Source organism: Ictalurus furcatus, chromosome 20, assembly GCF_023375685.1.
Source record: "Ictalurus furcatus strain D&B chromosome 20, Billie_1.0, whole genome shotgun sequence".
NCBI classification, from domain to species: domain Eukaryota; kingdom Metazoa; phylum Chordata; class Actinopteri; order Siluriformes; family Ictaluridae; genus Ictalurus; species Ictalurus furcatus.
The window spans coordinates 2,623,740-2,649,852 of record NC_071274.1 but is presented as its reverse complement, the minus strand read 5'-3'; the positions used below and the strand labels follow the sequence as shown (position 1 = coordinate 2,649,852).

Sequence of the window (26,113 nt, the reverse complement as noted above, 5' to 3'; positions counted from 1 at the left end):
TTCATTTTTAAATTGTCTCTTGTGTTAATGTTAAGGTGATGGTGGAGACACTACTGAAAACACCAGTCTCCAATGCTTCTGCTTAAGAAAAACAAAATCTGGCAACCTTGGAGGCATAAACTAAACACAAATGATTGTAATAATCAGAATGGTGCGACCAGACTGTGTAACCGGACTCTGAACACACGTAACGTTGCCTGTGTAAATATTCACATTACGTTTGGACTGTGATTATGCATAAACAAGTGGTTTCCAAAATAAGTGCCGAGGGAAGCATGGTGTCACCATTGGTAGGGGTTGACCATAATCTATCCATCCATCCATCCATCCATCCATCCATGCATCCATTTTTGTACCGCTTATGCTGCACAGGGTCACAGGGAACCTGGCGCTTATCCCAGGGAACTCGGGGCAGAAGGGACTCTGGACGGGGTGCCAACCCATCGCAGGGCACATTCACACACTACAGACGATTTGGAAATTCCAATCAGCCTACAATGCATGTCTTTGGACTGGGAGAGGAAACTGGAGTACCCAGAGGAAACCCCCAAAGCATGGGGAAATTCCATGCAAACTCCGCGCACACAGGGAGGAGGCGAGATTCGATCCCCATGAAGGTGCGAGGCAAACCTGCTAACCACTAACATGTTATTAATTAAGTGCATAATACACTTACAATTATGATGGATGACCATATAAATGGCAAGAGCACGTTCGCCTCACACCTCCAGTGTTGGGGGTTCGATTCCCGCCGCTGCCCTGTGAGTGCGGAGTTTGCATGTTCTCCCCGTGTTGCAGGGGTTTCCTCCCCCAGTCCAAAGACATGTATTGGCATGTCCAAAGTGTCCGTAGTGTATGAATGGGTGTGTGAATGCGTATGTGATTGTGCCCTGCGATGGATTGGCACCCCGTCCATGGTGTACCCCGTCCTTGTGCCCGATACTCCCTGGGAGAGTCTCCAGGTTCCCCGCGACCCTGAAAGATAAACGGTATAGAAAATGGATGGTTGGATAAATGGCGAAATGTTTTGACACATTTAATAACCTCATATGCTACAAAATGAGCACCCATAATGAACAATCTCCATTTTAGTTCGCATTATACATTTTTTGGGGGCGTGCATATAAACGTGGAAGACAGTAAGGCCTTGGTGTTTGGGCCCCTAGTGCACATGTTCAGGTATGTAAAGTAGTCAGTCATTCAAACGTCTACACACACCACGTTAGAAGATTAAATCAAGCCTCACACTACACACGACCTGCAACTGAATCAGTCTCACCGCGTGGAACCGACTCCCTAAAAAAAGAGGATTGGAGTCGACTCCTTGTTCTCAACGCCGCGTTCCGGAGAATCGACTCTCTATGGCAGCCCTACCGCGTGCATCAGTAAACCGTGAACTGTAAGACTAACCGGAAGCCAAAGAGGGATTGCGGGACTGATGCGCTGCGCCTTCATCCAGCTGCAGCGTCCCAAAGCGCAGGGCATTGGCGATGGCGGAGATGCCGTTTCCCCGCTTCACGACACCGAGCTGCTTCGGTTTATTCTTCGGAACATTTCTCACGAAGCTTGCGCACGAGACCGACCGTTAAAAATTCAAATCGTGGAACACCTTGCTGACGGTTGCACGCCAAACGGTCCCCGACTAACCTCTGCATTATTCTGTACAAGGGTTCACGTATTGGGGTTTTTTTTTTCTCCCCCAAATTTTTGAAATTATTCTGTTAAAAAAAAGGACTCTTTTTTGGAATTATTTACGTTTATGAATTTTAATAAGGTTGGTAACGGGATTAAATTTAACCGTTTTTTTTTTTTTAGGTATGTGTGTGTGATTTTTTTTATTATTTTTTTTAATGTATTTATTTATTTATTTAATGGTACTGAAGAAGTGCTCGTGCTCGTATTCAGCCTTGTAGTCACGCTATAACCTTCACGTGCACGTCAATGACAGCTAGCACGGCTAGCTCGGTGTGTTCAGGATTTAACGTCGATATTTGACGTTGTTATTGATTTTATTCCGTCTAATTGAACGGAGGGATGAGAGAGGAAAAACAGGCGGAAAGGACGAATTACAGGTACTTGGTAACATCCGGTGGGACGCGTTTTGACTCACAGCAGCTTCAGGTGTCGAGGTTTTGACAGTTCGTCCATTTAGTACAGACCCACTTCCAGTCAGTCAGGCAGGCATAACGAGTTTTCCGGCGTGTTTGCTAAAAAAATAAAAATAAAATAATAATAATAAAAAAAAACATGGCTTCTGGAGTTGCCAGCCTCGCCTCCTCCATCGCCAGCAAAACCAAAACGAAGAAAAAACACTTCATGCCGCAGAAGAAGAAGCTTTTCCGGTCCAGCGACCCTCTTCTCAGTGTGCTGATGTGGGGAGTCCACCACTCGGTAAGCCTGAACACTCAAACCTGTGCATTAATCCCAGATTCACACCTAAAACATGTGTCAGTACATCAATTATTGCAAATAAGTGGTGCTCTCTAGGTCTAGGAGTCATTTAGGATCTAGCACATGTCAACATGTCATCCATAACACTTTGTAACGAATGACAGGACGATAAAGTAGTATTCGGATGGGTTTTTCTAGAAGTTTCCAGAAGTACAGTATACAGAATATATCTGGATAAGAAATGTTGCTGTAATTGTGAAAACAGTCCACAGCAGGGTGGTGGGATGGTGTATCACGACCCAACGTTGGACCATACACACCGCCGTGACGGTATTTCCAAATCCTGAAGATTGCAATCTTTTCTCTTTTTTTTGCTTTTTGTTTTTTTGTTTTTTTTTATTCGATGCTTTTTAATGATCAATTATAGTTACATTTCACAGGTTTCACACAGATTCGTGAAGTGCTCGTTGAGCTTTTTGGAACGTAAACGTCGGTAACACCTGGAACAATTGTCATTCCAAAAAAAAAAAAAAAAGTGAGCATGATTTCTTATTTTACAAACCGTGCGAGGAATTTTAAACACTCAACGAACTTTAATGACAACACTTGTACATTTAAGCAGACTCAAATCTGAACTGGCGACTTACAAACAACAGCGTAGCAACGATCACATGCCGGAACAACGCCAGCGCTGTGATTGGTCGAGAGTATGGCTTCTCGTTTCTTATGTGCTGTTTATTTTACGTCGATTTTTTTAGTTTTGTTTTGTTTTAACGTGACGTTTACGTTATATCGTATGAGAACGTAACGTGAAATACAGCCTATGACGCTTGTGAAGTCCTTGAAAATAAAATGTTGCTGCTCGTGTAACGTCCGTAAGACAAGATAGTTCCGGTTATACTGCGTCACGGGTCGAATTCTCGAATCTGATTGGTTATCTGATCGGTTGATAATATTAATGCGCTCGTTTCGAGTTTACTGTTATTGTTTCTACCGTATCGGATCATACAACAGGGACTTGTACGGCAGACACTCCATGTATTTTAAGGCTTAATAATAAGTAAGAATACTCGATGTGGTGACTTTTTTCTGAGGAGATGAGGTCATGGAAGGAGTTAAATAAAAATAAATAAAAGTTTGGGTTTTTTTTGTTTGTTTTTTTTAAGACGGCTTCGCATCGTACTGCCTTAAACACCCCCCATTACCCCACCTCCCCATGCTGCAATAGGTCAAATGTCCTAGGAATGTCTTTAGACAGATGTGGTGTACCTTGCATCTGTATGTGTGTGAGATCTGGACATTCCAACTATCGTACTGTAAGAAATGAGCATTTTATGATCTCTACAGGGAAATTCGCTGATTTCTGGCATCATATATTGGTGCGTTGTCTGCTTTTCAATGAGCAAAGGAATATTTCCCAGGTGTCCTCCAAGCCGATAATTGAGCTCCTGGGACACCGTCTGAGAGCTTCACGGTAATCCTAAAATGAAATGCTTCTCAGGATGATCCATAGCCGGCCGGTATTACGAGGCCTGTGCAGATGTGCCAAGAAGCTGCATGTGTCGCATTCTGTGTCTTTTACCCGAGCTGTGAAGCTGTTCACAAATGTTCTGAGGTTTTATCTAGGATGTCACCGCTGCCAATTGTTCATAGGATTTTGTGCAGATCAAGCTCTCAGTGACACAAATCCCAAATGCTTCAGAAGTGTTATTAAAAATGGCAGTATTGCTTCTGATTTTTCTCTTCATATAAAAATATCGGCAGAGGAAAAAAAAAAGAACAAGCGCCGTTAGTACCTGTCGTGTAATAAAATGTTAAGCAATTTATGACCTTAATGGCTCTTGAAAATGAAATGTCTATCCCCTGCACTTTAAAATGGATCTGCTCGTAGACACAGAGTGCAGAAAGGTCCAGTCTTTTATCTGACATGAGAAATAACATTAGCTAGTTAAACAGAATCACAATACACGCTCCTTACTAGTTCAGACAGAGGTTAGTGCTCTGCCTCGTGTAAACGTTTAGCATGTGTGTTCTCAAATTTTATTCATATCGCAGCGCTGTTGGATTCTCCAATCTGATTGGTCAGAAGGTGTTGACAGCTTCTATAGGTTTAAAATTCCTATAGTGTCCTATACTTGTACCGAGGATGCTCCACAACATTAAATATAACTATAGTTGTTTTTTTTTAAAAAGCATGACGTTTCGTTTGTTAATAAATTATTTTAAAAAATTTGTGTCTTAGTCTGTACACACTGTGCCATCAATCACAGAAATGCATTACAACACTAATAATGCATAACTTTAATAACAAATCTGACATTTATTAAAGGCCAGAGATATTTAAATCGTTGAAACACCGGTAGTTCTGGGCCACCAGCATCAAACCAATCAGAACAAGATGTTTCTACTCACCTGTCAATCAAGTTCCTAGTCAATTCAGAAAATCCTCTTCGTACATTATTCCAGACAGCGCTAACTCCTCCTAAAACCATTGCCTGTACAGTATCTTTAACGTGTCACGTCTCATTGTGGTCCTGGTTACTTAATAGCAACAAACACCATGAGTGTGTTATCCTGTAGTAGTAAACATATAATAAATAAATGCTTGTGGATTTCTTTTATATTGTTTTAAAACAAACAAAATCAATCTAATGTAAAAATCAATCTAACAACCGTCTCATTTAGCTGGCTTACCCACACAATCTTTATTGGAGGTTAATCAAATAACAATTAGCGGTTATAACCGTTAGAGCTGAGATAACGATGGTTCGGTCCAGCTGTTTGGCAAAGTTGACGTCTGGATCTTCACTGTGTACTCTCTGAGTTGCTCTCCCATCAGGACATAGTTTTAGGCTTTAGTCATTGTGTATGAATGAATACGATGACAAAAACTGATTTGTCTTCATAAATGTACATTTTTATAAATATATATATTTTGCTGTAAAGTGCAAATTTGTCACTCTAAAGAAGGTGCCGTGTGAATGTGCTAAGATAATTGTTTAATTGTGAAAAAGCACCAACACCGGCTGCCAAACGATGACGCATATACATGGCCCTACGTAGGCTATTTGTGAATGTAGCTTTCTCTGAATTCTCTCGGGCGAATTTGTGTGAAACCTTCCATTGTCGCATGTTAGACAGTATTTATCGGTCAAGTCGTGTTATAAATGCAATGCCCACACACACGGTACTTTCTGAAAAGAACAATGTGATATTATTATATCATATATGTAGTGTACATACAGACTGCCAAACTAAATAATGACCTAACAGCCACCCAGTTTGGTGAACTTTTGGAGAAAAATGGAGCAAGATTAGCACCCGTTGGATAGATTTGTGTCACGCATTAAACGTGGTCATGGGTTAAATAACATAAAGGAAGCCTACTTAAGCAAACTTATAAAATTCAGCTCGATTGCTGATCCTGCGAAATGATGACTGGACGTTTGAAACACGCCTCGGCCATACTAAGTAATATGACCCGTTCCGAAACTAGCTGCCTGTCTCAATTAGAGCTGTTATACTGTCATGGTTTCGTGGATATACATAGTGCTTAACCAAACATTTACCTAACCATTGACGAGTTCTTTAGTCCAATGGTTCTCGTTCTATTCTCCGTTTCCCAGCGCGGGGCACGACTACACTGAAAACCATTATGTGTGTTAAATCTGCTACTGTAGTAAACTCATTACGTTGCTACTGCAGATAGTTTATCGTACATGACGGCTATCAAACGGCCATAAGAACACACCAAAACCAAATCAAACAGCGTGCTATTTTTAGCTGGGCGCGCCACCTTTCCTCACGTCTGCTTTCTGTTTTAGGTTAGAACAACAACGTGATAAATACTGACCGTGAAAGAGATTTAACGGAAAAGTCTTTCTAGTTAATATCTTTTACATTTTTAAGAATGAAGAACAATTCGAGCATCCGTGTTTTTGTTTTTTTAATCTTTTTGTTTCATCATCATTTTTATTATTATTATTATAGCTTATAGATTACAGAGATTGGCAGATTGACCACAAAAAGCTAAATTGCCGCAGTGATCCACATCCTTACCTTCTGTCGATAGCACACACCATAGATGAAATTTGACACCACATCCCACTGGTACGACCCTCCCCACTTCTAAACGATGAGCCAGAGAGGCCATTAAGCACATTTCCCCCCATATTATCCTTTTACAAACACAATGGCCCCAAGTGAATTGTTCTAATCTAATGTTCCTGTCTTGTGTCCATAACAAAAGCATCGACATGGCCGCCACGTGAAAATTCTGCCCGAGTAAGAAATTCATCGACTGTGCAGATACGAGTATTTAGTCTCAGCGCAGTCAATAATATATGCTGAAGTGTTGCTGGGTATTCTGCTGAACGAAAGACTAGCAGAGACGACACGAGTGTGGGCATATGCAGACGACGTGTTTGTGTGTCCACTTCACAAGCCTTTCAAACCCACGTCGTCATCTGGGGGAGACTAGTTTTTGAAGAGCGAGCTCAGATTCTCGTTCAGGAGTGCCAGTTCTGGCTTTCCTGAGTCTGGTTTTCTCTCTCTCTCTCTCTCTCTCTCTCTCTTTTTAAAAAAAATAGCCTGGCATATACGCAGAGAGACTGGAGGAGAGTTGGCCAGGAGAAATGGCTGACTAATTCTCTCTCTGACCCTGGAGACTGGAGCCATAACTACCGCTTACACTCCACTTCTGCCTTTCAGAGCAGAGGAAATAAATCTCTGCTTTACCCTTCAAGCAGGCAGTCTGTTTTAGACGCTTTTCTAATTATGTTTTCCGGATGCAAAGGCAATCTAATGGGCGATAGGAGTGAGACTGATGACCGAGTTCTGTTCCGATGAGAGGCAGTGGTTTTATAACCTGCTGTTGAGGTTTTGTTGTAATTACAGTCTTTTCTGCACAGCTTGATCAGTGCCATGTTTTGGTCTGATTAATGCTTTGCTGCTTTGCCTCTGGTGTGGGTATTAATTACGCCATTAGATTGCTTCCTCCTTGATCAGCACCCACTTATTGCTTCCTTCAAGCTACCCTGTGTCCAAGCTTATCCTTTACTTTGGCTCCTTATTTCATGCCTTTCCAGCTCTTCGTCAATCTTTTCCTTCTGGCACATTACCCATTCTCTTTTCCCTCCAAAGCCAATGAAGCTCTCATTCTCTCACTCCTAGTTTGACGCAGAGGAGTGTTTTTTTTTTTATTTTTATTGCCGTTATTGCATAAGGGAGTATAAAGTGGAATCCGAATAGATGAACCGGAGGAACTCATATCCCAAATACGAACCAGCAGCTAGTTAGAATTGAATTGGTTAATTCCCAAGAAGGCAGCCCTGCCAGTTTTTTGTCAAATGATCATCTTTCTGCAGAGTATTAGCGACGTGACTGTAACAAAAAATAATAATGCTCATTAGATATCATCAGATGACTTTTGCGTTATTTCTTTTTCCTACGTATTATGTAAGAGTGGATTCACAACAACGCTTTTACCTCCCTAGTTCCGCCTAGTATCGGCTAGCTTGCTAAAAAATAGACAAGTTGTTATTTTTAGTTAAATCACTCATCTCATTGGGAATATTGGCAATGCGATATTATCATTTTCGAATATTCGCTCTCTAACAAGACTCATTTTCTCCGGCACTTTGTCCTCCATATTGATCGGTCAGGAGAATAAACAAAAACTTCTTCATGTCACTCTGTGTTTTCATTTTTGGAACTTCTTTTTTACCTATTGAAGCTCTGCTGTGATTCTTGAAGCCACTTCCCATAAGATTACACAAAAAAACGTGAGCTAGCAAACAAACCCAACACTTTTGAATGCCATCTATGCCTGAGGATTAAAGCCACTACATGCCATAATAATCCAATTGTGAAAATAATTACACCGACCAACTTCCTGCTTCACACCAAAGTATTCCAGTTCTATAATTTTTTGTACTGGAGTTTTGATAGTAGGCAGCTTACCACCCACTGAGATCATTCCACACACATTATATATGATGATTAGAAAAGATACAGCTCACCAATGCTTCACAATTCCTTATTAGATCATTTTAATATCACATATCTACTGTATGTATGTGTAGGAGGTATGATGAGCTTTGTTTTTAAGCTTTGTTCTTTGACCCATTTCATAAGCAAATTTTGTTGTGCTGCTTCGTCTGAGAAGTGTGGCATATGTGCTGTAGGGCACTTTGTAGGACAGTGTGAGGCGTTGGACTGAATGTTAATGCACATGACGCATCAAACTCCCAATGCCTTTGAGCGTGACCAGGATAAAGCTTTTGATGAAGATAAATGACTGTAGCTCTTTTGCTATCATTAATAAGAAGAAGAAGTAGAATAGGAGGCCAAGCACTTTCTGGCTCTACCGCTTAGTGACGAAGGAAGAACAGAAACCATAGTTCCCACGGAGATATACTAAATCTGAAGGCAATACATCAGGCAGTTTTGCTCATTTGAGAATTATATCACACCCTACTGGTGAATTTAGACAAAACTTTTCTTTAGGACATGATCCTTTAGTCACGTACAAAGTTTGGTCTGAATAGATCACACTGCTGCCGAGATATGCCCTCACTTCCTGTTTGGCGACTGTTCTGTCAATTTCGTTTGAACGTTATGAACGAACCATCCTGCATGTCAAAAATCTGAGAAACCAGTTTTGTTCAGGTTGGTCGCACAGTGCTGTGATCCAGATGTTGTGATGATTGGATATAAGTCGTAGGACGAAGGAAGAAGTGAGAATAGTGGAAAAATCCAGCACGGCAGAAATGAGCATCATGGTATACGTTAAACTCGGCATGACCCAAAGAATAAGAGATGTGAAAATGTGAAAATTTGCCCTGTTGGTGGTGCTAGAGCACTCAAGGGGTGTACATCAAAATTGCTGTGCAGGAAGCTAGTGCTAATCTCCATCACTGCGCCAAATTATTTTTAGCGCAAACCAGAATCTGTTTTCTAAACTGTCGTACCACTCTTTTGGATATCCGAATCGGAAGAGTGTTCATTAACACGTTTGTTTTTACCCATTACTGTTGACTCGGACAGAGATGGAAACTCGAGTCTGCGACTCGGACTCCAGTCACACTTAAGTCACAAAGAAAAATGACTTGTGACTTGACTTGGACTCGTGAACAGCTGACTCGAGACTTGACACGGACTCGTGAACAGCTGATTCGAGACTTGACTTGGATTCGTGAACAGCTGACTGAAGACTTGACTTGGACTCGTGAACAGCTGACTCAACACTTCATTCGGACTCGTGAACAGCTGACTCAACACTTGATTCGGACTCATGAACAGCTGACTTGAGACTTGACTGGGACTCGTGAACAGCTGACTCGAGACTTGACACGGACTCATGAACTGCTGACTCGAGACTTGACTTGGATTCGTGAACAGCTGACTGAAGACTTGACTTGGACTCGTGAACAGCTGACTCAACACTTCATTCGGACTCGTGAACAGCTGACTCAACACTTGATTCGGACTCATGAACAGCTGACTCGAGACTTGACACGGACTCATGAACAGCTGACTCGAGACTTGACTTGGATTCGTGAACAGCTGACTGAAGACTTGACTTGGACTCGTGAACAGCTGACTCAAGACTTGATTCGGACTCATGAACAGCTGACTTGAGACTTGACTGGGACTCGTGAACAGCTGACTCGAGACTTGACTGGGACTCGTGAACAGCTGACTCGAAACTTGATTCGGACCCGTGAACAGCTGACTCGAAACTTGATTCGGACCCGTGAACAGCTGACTCGAGTCTTGACTTGGACTCGTCAAGTCATTTTGGTTTGGCGTTCCCGATTACGTTCTCTCTTTACTACCCCACGTGACAGCATCACGCGCCACATTTTCTTTTCATTCCTCATTCATTCAGCAAGTGGTTAGTGGTTACCGTGTTTGCCTTGTACCTCCAGGATTTGGGGTTTGATTACTTTCTCTGCCCTGTGTGCTCTGAGTTTGAATGTTCTCCCCGTGCTTCGGGGGTTTCCTCCGGGTACTCCGGTTTCCTCCCAGTCCAAACACATGCGTTGTAGGCTGATTGGCCTCCGTAAATTGTCTGTAGTGTGTGATTGAGCCCTGCAATGGGTTGGCACCCCGTCTAGGGTGTCCCCCGCCTCGTTCCCCGAGTCCCCTGGGATAGGCTCTCCGTGACCTTGTGTAGGATAAGCGGTATGGAAAATGGATGGATTCTTTAGTCATGTTTTACCCAAGTAGCATCAGCTTGTGGCTACTCAAGTATTTTGGCAACCAGGTTGAGCGTCTTTTTGTTTACAAACACCAAAAGGGTTTTATGCGCCTTTGGTGCTTAGCCCTCTAATATCCATCCATCCATCCATCCATCTTCTACCACTTACTCCTTTTCAGGGTCACGGGGAACCTGGAGCCTATCCCAGGGAGCATCGGGCACAAGGCGGGGTCCCCCTAATATAATAATAGTAATAATAATAATAATAACAATGCCGTATTCTGAGAAGAGCTATTGGTTAAAAATGTTTAAAGGCAGAAATAAGTGATGGATCTTTTTTGAGTGACATAAAATAGTTACCAAGACGTTGTAATTGTAGACGAAGGTCACTGTGGGATAAAATGTTGTTTCTGGGAAAATGGAGCAGATATTTTTAGGAGACACTGTTGTGCCGTGCTTTTAGGTGGGTACAGCTGGAAACGTCACTTTCGCTAACTCTTCCTCAGGCTGTGACATACTGGCACATTTTTAAAAAAAAAGAAAACCGTGTACAGAGTGCCCTTTCTCTAAGATGAAGAGGAATGAACCGGTTGGCCTGTGCTGGCTGAGACAAATCTGTCTCTCTCTCTCTCTCTCTCTCTCTCTCTCTCTATTTCTCCAGACTGTTTAGCCTGCTAGATGAGACATGTTTTCTGGCAGCAGAGTGTGAAAGGGGGAAGCAGGACAACAGTTTACAGATTACTCGCTTTTTCTCCTTGCAGCGTAAGCGTACATACACAGGATTTTTTCAAAGTTGTGCTAAAAATGTACCAATGCCCAAATGTCTGTGCTGTGTGATGTTCATCAGCAGCTCGCACACAACGTTTACCCGCTATACGGACTGATGACGGAGTTTTCTAACAGATACAAGGCAATACCCCCCAATGCAGTAAGGACAGATGGAGACACAGAGGAAGGTACACCGAAATAGCATCCTGCGTCATACTGGTAGAGTGTGTGTGTGTGTGTGTGTGTGTGTGTGTGTGTGTGTGGTTAGATGATTGAGGGAGTGTCATAAAAAGCAGGTAGGATTCCAGGGTGAAGGGCAGAGAAAATGTGCCCCCTGACAGGTTACTGAAATAGAAACGGTGCTTCTGCAGTCATCTGTGCACGGGAATCATCCCATATAGCTGTTTAAACGGTAGTAAAGTGAAGATGAAGGTGAAATGTGTGTAGAGGAGGAAGGATGAAGGTGGCGTTCTGAGTGAATTCGAGGTCAGTCCGATCAGATCGTCCGGAGCCGCTCCAGATAGCCGGCGTGATGACGGGAGTTCAGTAAAAGGCAGCGTACTCGTTGTGTGAAAGTGATGACCGTATCTGAGCGCTCCTCCTGCTTGTGTTTGTGTCTCCAGATCAATAACCTCAGTCACATCCAGATCCCTGTAATGCTGATGCCCGATGATTTCAAAGCCAACTCCAAGATCAAAGTGGACAATCACCTCTTCAACAAGTACGAGCAGAGAGACAAAGCCTGATAAGCCACGGCCTTTTGCCTCCTTTTAATTCTTTCACTTTATTCATTTATTGTGTTGTTTTTTTTTCAATTATAACGTGAACAACTGCAAAGTCATGCAGAATGTAAGCCAATTCTATATATATATATATATCCAATATTAAATATACTCTCCTCTCCTCTGCTCTGTCTATCTCCCTCTCTCTTTCCCTTCTTTCTTTCCCTGTTCATCTTTCTCTCTGTCTGTCTGTATGTCTCTCTTTCTATTCTTTTCTTTTTTCTCCCTCTCTCTCTCTTTTCCTCCCTCCATCCCTCTCTCTTTCACCCCTCTCCATCTCTGTCTGTCTCCTGCTCTTTCTTTCTCTCTCTCTGTCCCTTTCTTTTTCTCTCTGTCGCCCTCTCTCTCTTTCTTTCTCCCTCTGTCTTTCTATCTCTCTGTCTCTTTATTTTTTCCTCTTTGTTGGTCTCCTTCTTTCATTCTTTCTCCTTATTTCTATCTCTCTGTCTCTCTTTCTTCTCTCTCTCCTTATCCCATTTCCTCTCTCTCTCTCTCTCTCTCTTGTTCTCTCTCTCCCATTCTTTTCCTTATTATTTGTCGCTCTTTTCATCCCATCTGTCTCCTTATTTTCCTTTTCTTTTCTCTCCTTTCCTGCACTTCTCTCTTTGTCTGACTCTCGCTCTCCCTTTTCTCTTTCATCCTCCCACTTTTATTCCTTTTAATTTCTTTCTCTATCTTTCTACCTCCTTCTCTCTCTCTCTCTCTCTCTCTCTCTCTCTCTCTCTCACTTTCTTTCTTTCTGTCTGTCTGTGGCTGTCTCCTTTCTCTCTTTCTCCTTCTTTTCTTTTTATGTCTCTCTCTTTTCCGCCCTCCACCCCTCTCTGTCTGTCACCCTCTCTCTTTCTTTCTCTCTCGGTCTATTCCTTTGCCCCTGTCTCTTCTGCTTTCTTTCTTTCCTTCTTTCTTTCTTTCTCCCTCCGTCTTTCTTTCTCTCTGTCTCTTTAATTTTTCTCTTTGTTGGTCTCTCTCTTTCATTCTTTCTCTCTGTTTCCTTATTTCTATCTCTCCCTCTCTTTCCTCTCTCTCTCTCTCTCCCCCATTCTTTTCCTTATTATTTTTCTCTCTTTTCTTTTTGCTGTCTGTCTCTCTCTCCTTATTTTCCTTTTCTTTTTTCTCCTTTCCTGCATTTCTCTCTTTTTCCTGGCTCGTTCTCTCTCCTTTTATTCCTTTTAATTTCTCTCTTTATCTTCCTACCTCACTCTCTCTCTCTCTCTCTCTCTCTCTCTCTCTCTCTCTCTCTCTCTCTCTAAAGAGAGAATATGCCAAGCCATTTCAAGTTTAAAGAGTACTGTCCTCTTGTCTTCCGAAATCTGAGGGAGAGGTTTTCCATCGATGATCAGGAATATCAGGTGCCTGAATTTATTTTTAAAAAAAAGAAGAAGAAACCCATTATGTAACAATTTTATCTCATTACTGCATGACTGTTTACTTGGATGTGGATTAATGAATATTAATGAAGTGATATAGACCGTACACTTATTTATTGGGTAAAGTGTGGCGTGCTCAGATTTTCCAGTATAAATTTAATGTCCGCAGCGTTTCCTTCCCCCCGAGCTGCTTTCTTTAACAGCCGGGTAAAGGAATATTGCAGATCGATAGCTCCAGCTCGTGTGAATATGAATATTGATCTGCAGTTACGCGTAACAGTAGCAGTAAAGAGTACTACAGAAACGATTGCACGCTATTAAATCAGAAGTCAGAACTCTCGCGGATTTAGCAAACCGTCATGAAAAATGTCGTAGTCGAAGGCTTTGGATTTCTTCTTCCTGTCATCATGTCATCCATTGTTACGAAGAGCAGTGTAGTCTAGTGAGTCTAGTGCACGGACGTCAGTGTGAACGTCTGTGACACGCCTGTCCGATTGCAGAACTCTCTGACGCGGAGCGCGCCGATCCCGAGCGACGCCCAGGGCCGTAGCGGCGCACGCTTTCACACCTCCTACAACAAGAAGTACGTCATCAAGATCATCACCAGCGAAGACGTGGCCGAGATGCACAACATCCTGAAAAAGTATCATCAGGTAAAAGGACGTCCCACATCCTCACCCACTTCATGTTTAAACGTTGCCTTATTATCATATTTAAACGTGTATTTTATCCTCATTATCATAATGAATTTTAAACCGAGGTTAAAAAGCGGTTAAAACTCTCAGCGCGGATTTTTTTTTTTTGTATAATAAGCTATGTCGATTGAGTTCTCATTTAAGTGTTTAACAGAATTAAAGGTAACCCATGAAGCGTACATAGTTCTACGGTTCATTGATATTGCAGTTTTCCAGCGCTTAAAAAAAAGCTAAAGGCACATTTAAATATTGTCACTTCCAACCGTCTGAAAGGCTCCAGCCTCTCAAAGTGGAAGTGTGTGAGAGAAGTGTGTAGGAGCTATGATTGGAACAAGGCTGTCATTGTGAAGCAGCTGACTCACCCTTAAGGTGAACTCTGGTGAGCTGGAGCCTCATTTGTATGTGTGGGGGTTTTTTTTTTTTTTCTTTCCTTTCTTCTGTTTGCAGTATATAGTGGAGTGCCATGGCAACACACTGCTGCCTCAGTTCCTGGGCATGTACCGCCTCACGGTGGACGGAGACGAGACGTACATGATCGTCACGCGCAACGTGTTCAGCCCCCGTCTGCCCGTGCACAAAAAATACGACCTGAAGGTGAGCGCTCCGAGAAGTCAAAAAGGCTTGACGTTGACGATTAGACGATCCGTTTATACGTAATAACAGCCAGGTATATCGTACGTGATCAATTCAAATAAACGATAAACACTGTTCTTCATGCATTTCTCAGGGATCCACCGTGTCCAGAGAGGCTAGCGACAAAGAAAAGGTAAATAAATAAATAAATAAATAAATCATTTTCATTACATCATGACCATTAGGATTTTTTTTTTTTTTTAAGTCTACGAAATAATCCTGACGCTTTATGCAGACTTAATGCAAACGTGTGAAATAAGCATGCACTTGCACGTTCAGTACATTGCATGTACGTTTGTTACCGGTGTGAGAAATCCGAGACGGTCGTGTTTGGAATGTTTCATTGGCGTCACGTTTTATCCGTCAGTCACGTGTTGGAAAATTCCCGAACATATAACGTGAAAAAGGAAAAAAGAAACGTTCGCCTTCCTTTTCATTCCTCTTCAGCGGCACTGAATTTGTGCTTCATCTTGGTTGAGTGTCTTAATGATTTCCTTTGTTTTATCCCTCCTCTTGCTTGACTGTGTGGAAATGTGAACTTTACGGTGCAATAGTGGCATGTTGTACTTTACTAACCGCATTAAGCTGAAAAAAAAAGAAAAGGTTAATAATTGTGTGTTTAATTCTCTTAATGAAATTACAGTCATTCTGTGATCAAGAAATTTCAGTTAAATAAGAGTAATCATAATAATAATCATCATCATCATCATCATTTAGGGGGAAATTATTGTACGACTAATGAGCTTAACGAATATTTAGACCATAATGCTTTTTATTCTGTCGTATATGTGCTCGAGTACACTGACTTTAAAGTGAACATGATTTTTAATATGTAACGTATTGTTCCTAGTTTTAGGCTTAAAGAAAAATGTACAGTACATATGTTACTACCCGAATATTTTTTCGAGCTTGAAATACTGTATATGAATAAAGAATGTTTTTGCTAGCTTGTAAGCTGGTACCTAAGTAAACTTATTGACTCTAATAAATATATTATGATTTATTTCTTTTTTTTTTGTTAAATCTAGTGAACTAGGGATCCAGCAAGGGTCCGCTGGCTGCTTTGTGATGTCTCATAATGCATAACGTGTATATATGAAGGCATGTGAATAATTTGCATGTGTATCTTTGTCCTCTGCCCCGTTGTGCATGTGCTCCCTGTCGGCATGTACTTCCTGCCGTATACGACGCTCTTGCGCAGAATATGAATATGAACTAGTTGTCTAAATTTGTGAAAATGCGTCACGTACCGTATTATTTAAGCAGTGATGTGTTTTTTTTTTTGTTTTTTTTTATGAATCGGATAATTCTGTCAAAATCATTTCAACTGTCTGAATCATCATTTTTCGAAACATCAGGTAACATCGGCTACGTTCACACGCAACCGAATAATCCGATAGTAATCGGAAAAGCCTTCACGTAAACACCTTTGTCGATCCGATTGCGCTCGGTCCGAAGGAAATTTCCGTCGGATCGGATAGGCTGGTTTGTTCCTTTTCTAATCTGATCGAGAGGGGGAAAAAAAATCACCGTGTAAACGCTTGTATCCTATTATTTTTCTCAAGCAGAGAAGACTCAAAAATACCTCGTGGACATGTGTAGTGCAACGGTGCGTACGTTCACGTCTTGCGTCTTAAATATGGTGTCCGTCGGGAAAGAACCGGTCGATAGAGGAGATAAAATATTTGTTGAACATACTGAGAGACAAAAAAAGATTGTCGAGAGACACGTCCGTGATAACGATCTCTTCTAAGAAGTGTTCGAGGAAGTGCAGTTGAGGATTCAGTCGGTTGTTGCCGACGTATGTTTATGTACGACAACAAAGCAAAAAAAATCCTATCAGGTCATTTGGTGTCACGTCCATGGCTTTCTTTCTCCGCTGTTCTATGGTCAGCATGACGACAGACGCTGTAAGCTTTGTTCGGATGCACATATAAACGAATATTTGAACCGGATTGCAACGTTTAGGGTACAAACAGATCTGCAATCGGATCGGATTCGTTCCTATTGACGAAAATGGGTGCGTGTAAACATAGCCATTGTGCACAAATGCATTTAATGCATGTATTCCTTGTGTAATCGGTACCCATCATTCTTCTTAAAGTGTTATGAAGATTTATTTTTTTTTAAAAACTAGCTGTTAAACCTCAAAAAAATCATTTCCTTCAACACTACATTTTATATCAGTGACTGATTTGTATTTTTAAGCCGGCCAGTCTAAAAGATTGATGAAATGTGTTCATGAGTGAAGCTGCGTGCCTCTCACCCTCTTCTCCAACAGCCACGCCCACCTGAAGATGGGGCTCCAGCCAAATCTCGCATGAGCCAAAAGCTCCAAACCATTCGGATCGCCACACGCTTTTACTGCGCCATCAGACATGTAAGGACACACCTGCAAAGACGTCACACACATACGCTCTGTCCCGATTGGATGCCACGAGGGAGTGCAGGCTCAAAATCATGTCCAGAACTAACGTCACGTCTTCTTCCACAGTGTCTGCAGGGCAATGCAAGAGAACGTCAGAACAGAACAGCTGTAGTGTGTTTGTGGGAATATAATTACAATATCATTTCCCTCGAGCAGAGGCTGTGAATCATCACGCTTAGACCCAGTTATGAAAAGGGATACTTTAGTGTAGTGTTTTTAAAAACAGGTAATCAACGCTGGTTGGACCTAACCCTTATGACGTTTGAAATGTTTGCATGTTTCAGACAGATCTGTGCCCGAATGAACCAATAAGTCCCACAGGTTATACTGCTTGAATTCTTAGTACTGATTGGTTAGAAGGTGTTTTTCTAGTCATTTTGGCAGTAGTGCAGCTGAAGCTTACAGCATGTTAAAGCGGGCATTCTAATACAGTATGTCATCACTGCTATAGTAACTTTTCTGTAAGGAAACATTCATTTAACATTTAAAAAAAAAAAAGACTTCAGTGCAGAGGATCATGTTTTTTGCACGTTCTTATTCATGTGACAAACTGCATTTTTTATTTATTTTTTTTTGTCTTATTATCACCAAGAGAGTAAAAATAAGACGAGAAAGGCTGGTTAGGGGATGACTAGGTAAAGTCTGAACTTGTTTACAGCAGTTCCACAACATTAAATGTAGCAATAAATGGATAAAAAAAGTCGCTGTACAACATGTTCAAATTGTTATTTTGGTAAGCTGCTGTGTTAAAAAAGAAATGAAACGCTTCAGGATGTGCTGTTATAGGAAACTAATCAACTTTGAGGTGGTAACGGTAACTCCACTTCATCACGCCATCCTGCTGTTGATTATTTTCCTATAACCGCACAAGCAGTTTTATTCCTTGCTATAAATCCCTTTCTAACTTGTTGATTATGCAACGAAAATTGTAAAGAGACAGTCATATCATTCCTGGAATATTCCGGATTGTCTATGTGTAAAATAGAGGTTTCATGTTACGTCTATGAACTCACTCTTGTCCCCTGTTGAACGCTTTGTTTTGTGCAATTCATTCCATCTTCAGCTTGAATTCCTTGTCTAATGAATCTACAAGCTATTTCAAGTGTTTCGTTTTCTCTCTACAGTCTGTGCAGTGTTTATATATTATTTATATTAATCATAAAGGTAATCATATATTCTAAAACTGGGGATAAAACAAAAGAGACATTATGAATGATACGTGGCAAGCACAAACTCGGTGCTCAGACCGACCTGAAGCTAAAGAGTGCCTGTTTTTTGGGTTTGTTTTTTTTTTTAAAAATAAAGCTAAGTGACTGCAGTTTCAGGGCTCATCTGAATTTTATTTTATGTTGAGCTCTTTTCCAGGGATTTCATTTGAATGTGTAGACATTCACAGTATGAAAGTTCTTCCAAGTCGCATTCTTTTAAGAAACAGGAGCCGAACATTTCACTGAGAAGGTTAGTGTTATCATAGTAAGACGTGATAGGCAAATGTTATTGCATCATAAAATCTACAAGCCCATGATGTTCCAGTATGCAAATACATACTGCACCAGAGTAAAGGGATGGCCGTGTGTTTGTTTGAGGTCATTTCCACTTGTCTTATCCATAGATTTTGGATTCCTGTGCACACTTCTGTGCTGTTCTCTGCTGGTGTTTTGTTTTGTTTGTTTTTTTATGTTCACCGACAACGTAGAAGTGGAATAAATCCGTCTCAAACACACACTCTTACTCTTAAGTCTGTTGTTACAGGTACCTGAAGTTTTCCAAAGAATAATACCTTCTTTCTTCCCCCCCCTGCAATGTGAACATCAGACTAAGGAACTCCCAACGTACAAAGACAATGACTTCATCAACGATGGACAGAAGATCTATATAGACGAGGAGAACAAGAAGATGTTCCTAGAGAAGCTAAAGAACGATGTGGAGGTTTGTGAGTCGTTTATTAAGAACCATAATTGTAATTATTGCCTCTGCTGATCCAGCACCTTGCTCTAATATTCATATTCACCTTGCTTTTGGTGCAATCTTACTTTTTTTTGTTGTTGTTGTTGTTGTTGTTAGGGTAGAATGGAAAAAGCTCAAGGATTATTACCATGCATGAGAATTATGGATATCTTACTATTTGCTCTTCTTCATCCTTCCCCCTTGTTCTCCTTCTTGCTCACTCAATGCTGAGTGTGTCTTTGTGCAGTTTCTAGCCCAGCTGAAGCTAATGGACTACAGCCTGCTTGTTGGGCTCCATGACGTGGAGCGCGGAGAGCAGGAGCAGCCGGAGGAGGAGATCGAGGACAACGAAGGAGGAGAGGAGGAGGGAGCCGAGAGCGACGGAGGAGTGACCGGGTCGCCACCCGAGAGTCCCAGCAACACGCTCGACAGCAACAGGCCGCTAGGGCCAGGAGAGTTCGATCCCAGCGTGGACGTCTACGCCATACGCAGTCACGAGAGTGAGTCTGTTCATACAGTCGAGTGTAGTAGTATGCACATGGGCCATTTATTAAATCACGTGATGTTTACTCCCTGAGAGAAATATATTTACACTCCCTCTCAGACGCCCCCAAAAAAGAGGTGTACTTCATGGCCGTAATCGACATCCTCACACCATATGACGCTAAGAAGAAAGCAGCACATGCAGCTAAGACGGTGAAGCACGGGGTAAGACCAAACGCCTCTTACAGGTTGTTTTTTTGGGGTTTTTTTTTTTTTTTTTTAAAAGAGAGATTTCAATTTCATAAACATTGAATGGCTCAAAGCAATAAAACAGCATAACCTGAATATTGACTGTAATACTGTTTTTAATATCATCAGTGTGAGTGGATTCTTCAATAAGAACACCCAAGGGAAGTCACTCTAGTCTATCTAGCAGAGTAAAATAAAGTCAACGGCAGTCTCATTTTAGCTGTATAATTCTGAAGATGATCACAAAGCAGCTTTACAGAAATCAGGATGTACTGTATATTTAGATCCCTAATCAGCAAGCCAGAGGTGACAGTGATGAGGAAAAACTCCCTGAGACGACATGAAGAACAAACCTTACTGTAAGAGGAACCAGACTCCAAAGAAAACCCGTCGTCTTCTTGATGGCATCCGATTCTAGCGCGATTAAACACTCATTACAGTATTCGGGTGTGAGAGAGTAAAGACAGACTGTACTAAGTGTGTTGAGAGGATGTTCAGTTTGAGCAGATTGTGATTAAGAGTGCTGGGATGAGCGCTGGGCAGTGTTTATGATTACAGCAGTTCTTAGAGACAGATCTACAGTATACAGGTATGCAGAGATGATTCACTCCAGCAACTAGAATAAAATCCACAGTTTGAAATAGTACGTGTTTTTATTGTTTCTGGTTACACATTCATTCGAAAAAAACGCCTCATCTGCCATTTCATTTGAAAAAAACGCTTTATGCTCTAGATGTTTGTAGTGATATCGATCCTCCACCTTGCACTCATCTAACTTCGCTTGAGCTAATAAAAGTTATATAATAATGTTTAAAGGTGCAGTCAGCAGTTTATTCTGTAAACTCAGAATTGAAACTGTTACAGTCCTTTGTTTAGGGATTTCTTTCTTAATATGACAAATAGAGTCACCTCATTGTCCTTAACGTGCCCTGATTGTTTGGACGGTTGTAGTCGACGTTATTTGTTTATTCTCCCTTTTACAGAGGGAGATATATTTGACATGTTTTACTGACAGATGAAGGTATGTGAGAAGTCTCAGACAACTCAGCTTTATTCAGGGGCCTTTATTTTAAAAGTGCACGAAGCCCACGAGAAAAGCGTTCGTCCTATCGTCAGGAGACCGCCAGTTCAAATCCCGACGTTGCCACGAGTATGTGCGGCTGTCCAGGAGCCAAAGGAGCAAAATTGGCTGCGTTCCCTCTCTCAGGCTACATCCACATTAATCCGTATAAATTTGAAAACGCGTCTTTTTTTCCCTCTACGTTTTGGCCTTCCGTCCACACTGAGACGGCGTTTTTGTCGTCCGGTGAAAACGCTCTCCCGAGTGGATACGCTCGAAAACTCAGTTCAAAACTGAGCTATTCAAAAACGATGTATTTTTAGTCATGTGATGCGGTCATGTGACTCATTCAACTCAACTTTATAGTCTCGGGTTACCCGTAGCAACAACTCTGTCCGTATAAGCAACTTGGTCTCTTTCCTCGACATTGCCGCATCAGTTCAAAGAGACAGAAAGTAAATAAACGCCCGACCGAAATGATACAGGATAAAGATTCTAACAGATGAACTTCCATTCAGTTAGTATTTCATTTTTATTTTATTTTTTTTTTCTTTCTGTTTCTAATGTTTTCCCTCTTGGCTCTAGGCTGGAGCCGAAATCTCGACGGTTAATCCGGAGCAATATTCCAAAAGGTTTTACGACTTCATCACCACCATTCTGTCCTAACCGTTGCCTGAGGTCACTCTCAGGACCCTGAGTTCAGGCCTCCAACCTACTGAGAGGCTTTTAATTGGATCCTTGGACATTTATTAGAGCTGTCTGTTTATAGTTTTATTTTGTTTTTTGGTTTGTTTTTTTTTAATAAATAACATTATTAAATAGGTTTATGGCTGTGGATGGACAAAAATAAAATATAGCTGTGCATTATACTGTGCTGTACATCTGTATTAGATATCGTTGATTGGGATGTTGAGTGATGTGATTATGTGTTTATGTGGAAACCTCAGAGCTGCTTTTTTTACTCTACTTTTGTCTTTGTTTACTGCAAGAAGACCTCAGACAAGGACACTTCTCTGAGCCCGGGTTAAGCATTGTTTTAGACCAAGGCTGCTTTCACACTTTATCCACCCTGTAACCATGACAACGCTCCCAACTAGTGTCACCTAGCTTGCTCGCTAGATTAGATTTATTATTCTTAGCAATGCCGATGACGCAACGATTGGTGTAACTCTGGCGACGAGGAGGTTGTTTGCCTTCGCTGAAGCTTTAGAGGTAGAAAATACGAGAATTTGAGCTGCGACTTGTGCGACATGACCGCGTGCAGCCAGAAATAAAGTGAGACGTCACATCATGTCCTGGTGAACATCCCAAAAACAGACACAGTTATTTTTATGTACAACTGCAACATTTGGCAAAGAAACATTTTCTAGTCAGCACGTCGTAAATCTCTGTATATTCGCCCCGCAGCTGCGTCCCGTAGGATCACGCACGAAATGTTGCACTGGCAGTTTTTATGACAAGTGTGAAAGCAGCCTGAAAAGGTTTTTTTCAGTCAGGGATCCCACATTGACAGCACAAATGATTATCTACGGCTGGAAATGCTGGTGCGTGGTATTTGTAGATCGGTATGACTGCTTTCGAAACGATAAATCCATCGTGGATTGTTTTGAACCTTCTCCGAAGCTCTTTAGATAAAGAAATAATGAGATTTTGTAGTCTATTTAGATTCACCGCTGTCTGTAGAGAAGCTTATGAGTAGAAAGCCTCTCAAAGTTGTTTGCACATGATCTAGAGCAGGAGTTCTGCGCTCCTGTCGAAGCACAGTTTGAAGTATGATCCGAACTGCACAGTAAATGTTAAACCTCTTCATTCGTTCGATCAGGAAGAGAAAACTCGAGACGGCTGTTCACGGCTGGATTCGAGAACCATTGACATCTACTGAACCGCAAACATTTATGCAAACAATGCCAATTTTACCACTGACTCAAGGGTAATGCAATAGTAGTGAGACTGTAGTGAGAGCTTCGAGGAAACCTCCACCCTGACGCACATCATATACGTTTATATTGAAATATTCGTGACGTATTTTGATATTAGTTACAAAAACAGGTACGTAATTCTTCCTGCGAAGTTCGACGTCATATTAATGAGCAATTCAACACAGAAGTAGGGAGGATATTACAGCAACTGCTAGACTCAAAGTCCCAGAAAGCTCTCTTTAGGTAAAGACGAAGCAGGGGCTAAATCCCACCGACTATCAGCACAGCATTGTGGGTAATGTAGGAAACCGTGAGTGAACATATCAACATGTCAGTGAAAAAAAGTGTAAACTAAACATAAAAGTACTAAATAAATCTAGCTGAAAATCATGTTGTTTATACAGATTAATATGCAACGCGATCAGGGTGGATTTTTCCTTTAAGTGTCAGTTTAGAGTGAATTAGATCATAGAAGGATTAGAGATAATAATATTATTATTATTATTATTATTAACACTTCATCATGTTTTTATTCTCGGAGAAAGTTTTATGTTGCTATTTGATCAGTTCTATTGACAAATATGCCTATATTTTTACCTTTTTTCTTTCTTTCTTTCTTTCCCCAGTAGGAATGCTGTTACAGTTTCGACATTTTTATGCGTAACTTTTAGCATATATAGCCGCACTGTTTAAAAAAAAAAGCAAAAAACTGTGGGAATGAATCTTACAACTCTACGTCTTGCCGTCTGTGTTTCTCTTCCTCTCAAGCCTGTAACTCTGAACGTTAGTATTACATATATAATAACGCAGATATAGCTTAATATGTTTTCTTTCTTCCAGAATATCGTTCTTATACTAACCCACACATCTGAAATCATCAATTTACACTGTGCGAGAGTGTGCCTTTTTAAACTGGGAAATCGTTTCATTTTGTATTCGACTCTTTTGTTTGGGTTTTTTTTTTTTTGGTTTTTTTTTGGTTTGGTTTTTAAGCAAAAGTTTGCAGATGTTATTTTCTACAAAGGGACAGGTGATTTAGGGGGAATCCTGAGGCGCTTTTGCTCTTCCTGTGATGTGTAAATATATCCGTGTAAAATATCTACGATCTCCTGACTGAATGTCGCTAAATGTACGACTTCAGAGTTACTCCAGCAATCGTGTCTCAATGTTTGATATTGAAGTGAGATGTTTGTTGTGCAGCTTTTGAAAGAGATTGTTTTTTTGTTGTTTTTTTTTGAAGGTATTTACAGTACAGTGCTGGTCTTTTTTTTTTTTTTCGGTGTGTATTACTGTCGGTGAATCTGATTTCTTAGCTACAAACGAACGATTATAAGCCATGCCGTTCGATTTTTAAGGCAGAACTTTTTAATCCTGAAAGCTACAGACCTCCGTGTGGACTTTTAATCGTACTCCGTTGCCTGATATCTATATTGTTCCTAACATTTGATCTTCACACACACACTACTGTAGGCTACAGGCAAAGATAGTCATCCCCCCCCCCATGTGTTTTCCAATGCAAAAACCTCTCCTGAAAAAGATCAGTTGTACTGATCGAAATAAGCGTCAAAGGAAAGATTCGAAAATGCTCCCAGTGTGATATCCTACAGTAGAAGGGATTAAGGGACGCACCCTTTAAGAAATTGCTGTGAAAGACACATAGTATGACATGACCATGAGCTGTCTGCCTGCTCGTCATCGCTGTTCTTAATCCTGTCATGACTGTGTGCAGTTTGGTTTTTTTTTTTTGGTTTTTTTAATTCATGTATGTGTGCAATGTTTTGAGGCACTCGACCATCAGCATCGCTTAATAAAATGATGCTTTACTCAACCTGAATGTCTGCTTCAATATTACACATTGCACGTGTCCCAGCCTAGCCAGTGTTTGAGAAAGGAACAAAAGACTTGTGCTGTTATTGGTAAAATAATCGATTTAATGTTACCGTATAACAGCAGATCCTGAAGTGTTTTATTCTGATTATACCACAAGTCGCGAGTGATTACAATGTTTATTATAGAACATGTTTTTTTTATCCATTTGTAAATGCATTTAATGTTGTGCGACGTCCATGAAACAAGATGTTTCCTCTTATTACTTACGTTATATCAGCTATAACAGTCATTCCGGTCAGTCAGTCCATGAAACAAGATGTTTCCTCTTATTACTTACGTTATATCAGCTATAACAGTCATTCCGGTCAGTCAGTCAGAAAACTTGCTAAATAACGTGAAAGGTGTGTAAGGTCAAATAAATTAAAAACTTAATATACAGACAGAGTACAACAGAAGAAAGAGCACAGGGAAATAAAAATGCATAAAAGAACAATACACAAGATAAATCCAAAAACTTTCAAAGTTTATACCCTACTTTGAACTGATCGATTCAACAGTACTTACTTTCTTCATTCATTCATTTGTTCTTTATTTCTTTCTTTTTTTAAAAAAAAAAAAAAGCTTCATTTCATTATTATGGATCATTAAAAAGGTCCAATATATTTCTCATTCATGTGGCGTAAATGTAAACCTTTATTTCACTTGCCTCTGAAGACTTTTTCAGGTTTCCTGCTGTCCGTTTCGACTTTTTCATCTCCTGCAAGTCTTCGTCTCTATGTTCGGTCTCTTTATGGTCTTCTCCAGCTCTGTGAAAGGTTAGCACTTTCTGGTTTAGGTAATGGAAGAGCTGCTTTCCTAATTCCCACTGACTTTATGTGCCAGCAAACTTACTGAGAGTGTCATCCTGTTGGAACTTAAATAGGTAAGAGTTAAGAGTAAACACGGGTTCATTATTTTAAGTCATTATTAAGTCACCTTATTGAGGCGCATTGAAATAAATTAGTCAAACTTTTTTTTTTTACCTTGATAATAAACATGGCTTAGAGTCAGATGCTGGGGTTTTTATTTTAACTGAATTAATTCTGTTTGTAGGAATTCTACAATAGAGATACGTTATATTATTTTTGTTTCCACGCAGAGTCGAAGGAAAATGCTTTAACATTAGATGTTGCAGTGTTGTGGATGACCATCAGAGGGCGCAAGGAAGGACGTGTGAGGCCTTAATGGTCTTTTCCCACAGCGTTACTGCATAGAGCAGTTTCTGCTTTAAGAGTATTACGAGCTATTTCTGTTTTAAACGTGCTAATTAATTCAGTTAAATTTAGCACATTATGTAAAGTAGGATGTTAGAAAGTTAC

General features: G+C 40.8%; 1 protein-coding gene across 4 annotated transcripts; it reads left to right on the top strand.

Moving 5' to 3' along the window:
- Positions 1-1,120: 1,120 nt before the first annotated feature.
- Positions 1,121-24,930, top strand: pip4k2ab (phosphatidylinositol-5-phosphate 4-kinase, type II, alpha b). 4 transcript variants are annotated; one of them, XM_053651131.1, is made up of 11 exons: positions 1,121-2,391; positions 11,986-12,083; positions 13,397-13,493; positions 14,012-14,164; positions 14,654-14,800; positions 14,934-14,972; positions 17,121-17,219; positions 19,083-19,196; positions 19,462-19,714; positions 19,819-19,922; positions 21,592-24,930. In XM_053651131.1, the coding sequence occupies exons 1-11, from the start codon at positions 2,248-2,250 to the stop codon at positions 21,670-21,672; spliced, it is 1,329 nt and encodes a 442-aa protein (XP_053507106.1). In that variant the 5' UTR covers positions 1,121-2,247; the 3' UTR covers positions 21,673-24,930. The 4 variants fall into 4 exon arrangements, with proteins under 4 accessions (XP_053507106.1, XP_053507109.1, XP_053507105.1 ...); XM_053651134.1 differs by lacking the exon at positions 17,121-17,219; XM_053651130.1 differs by having other exon boundaries at positions 19,819-24,930.
- The last annotated feature ends 1,183 nt before the right edge of the window (positions 24,931-26,113 follow it).

Coding starts and splice junctions, on each gene's coding strand:
- pip4k2ab (XM_053651130.1), top strand. CDS start 2,248: ATGGCTTCTGGAGTTGCCAGCCTCGCCTCCTCCATCGCCAGCAAAACC. Junction 13,494..14,011: donor TCGATGATCAGGAATATCAG/GTGCCTGAATTT, acceptor GTCCGATTGCAG/AACTCTCTGACGCGGAGCGC. Junction 14,165..14,653: donor TCCTGAAAAAGTATCATCAG/GTAAAAGGACGT, acceptor TTCTGTTTGCAG/TATATAGTGGAGTGCCATGG.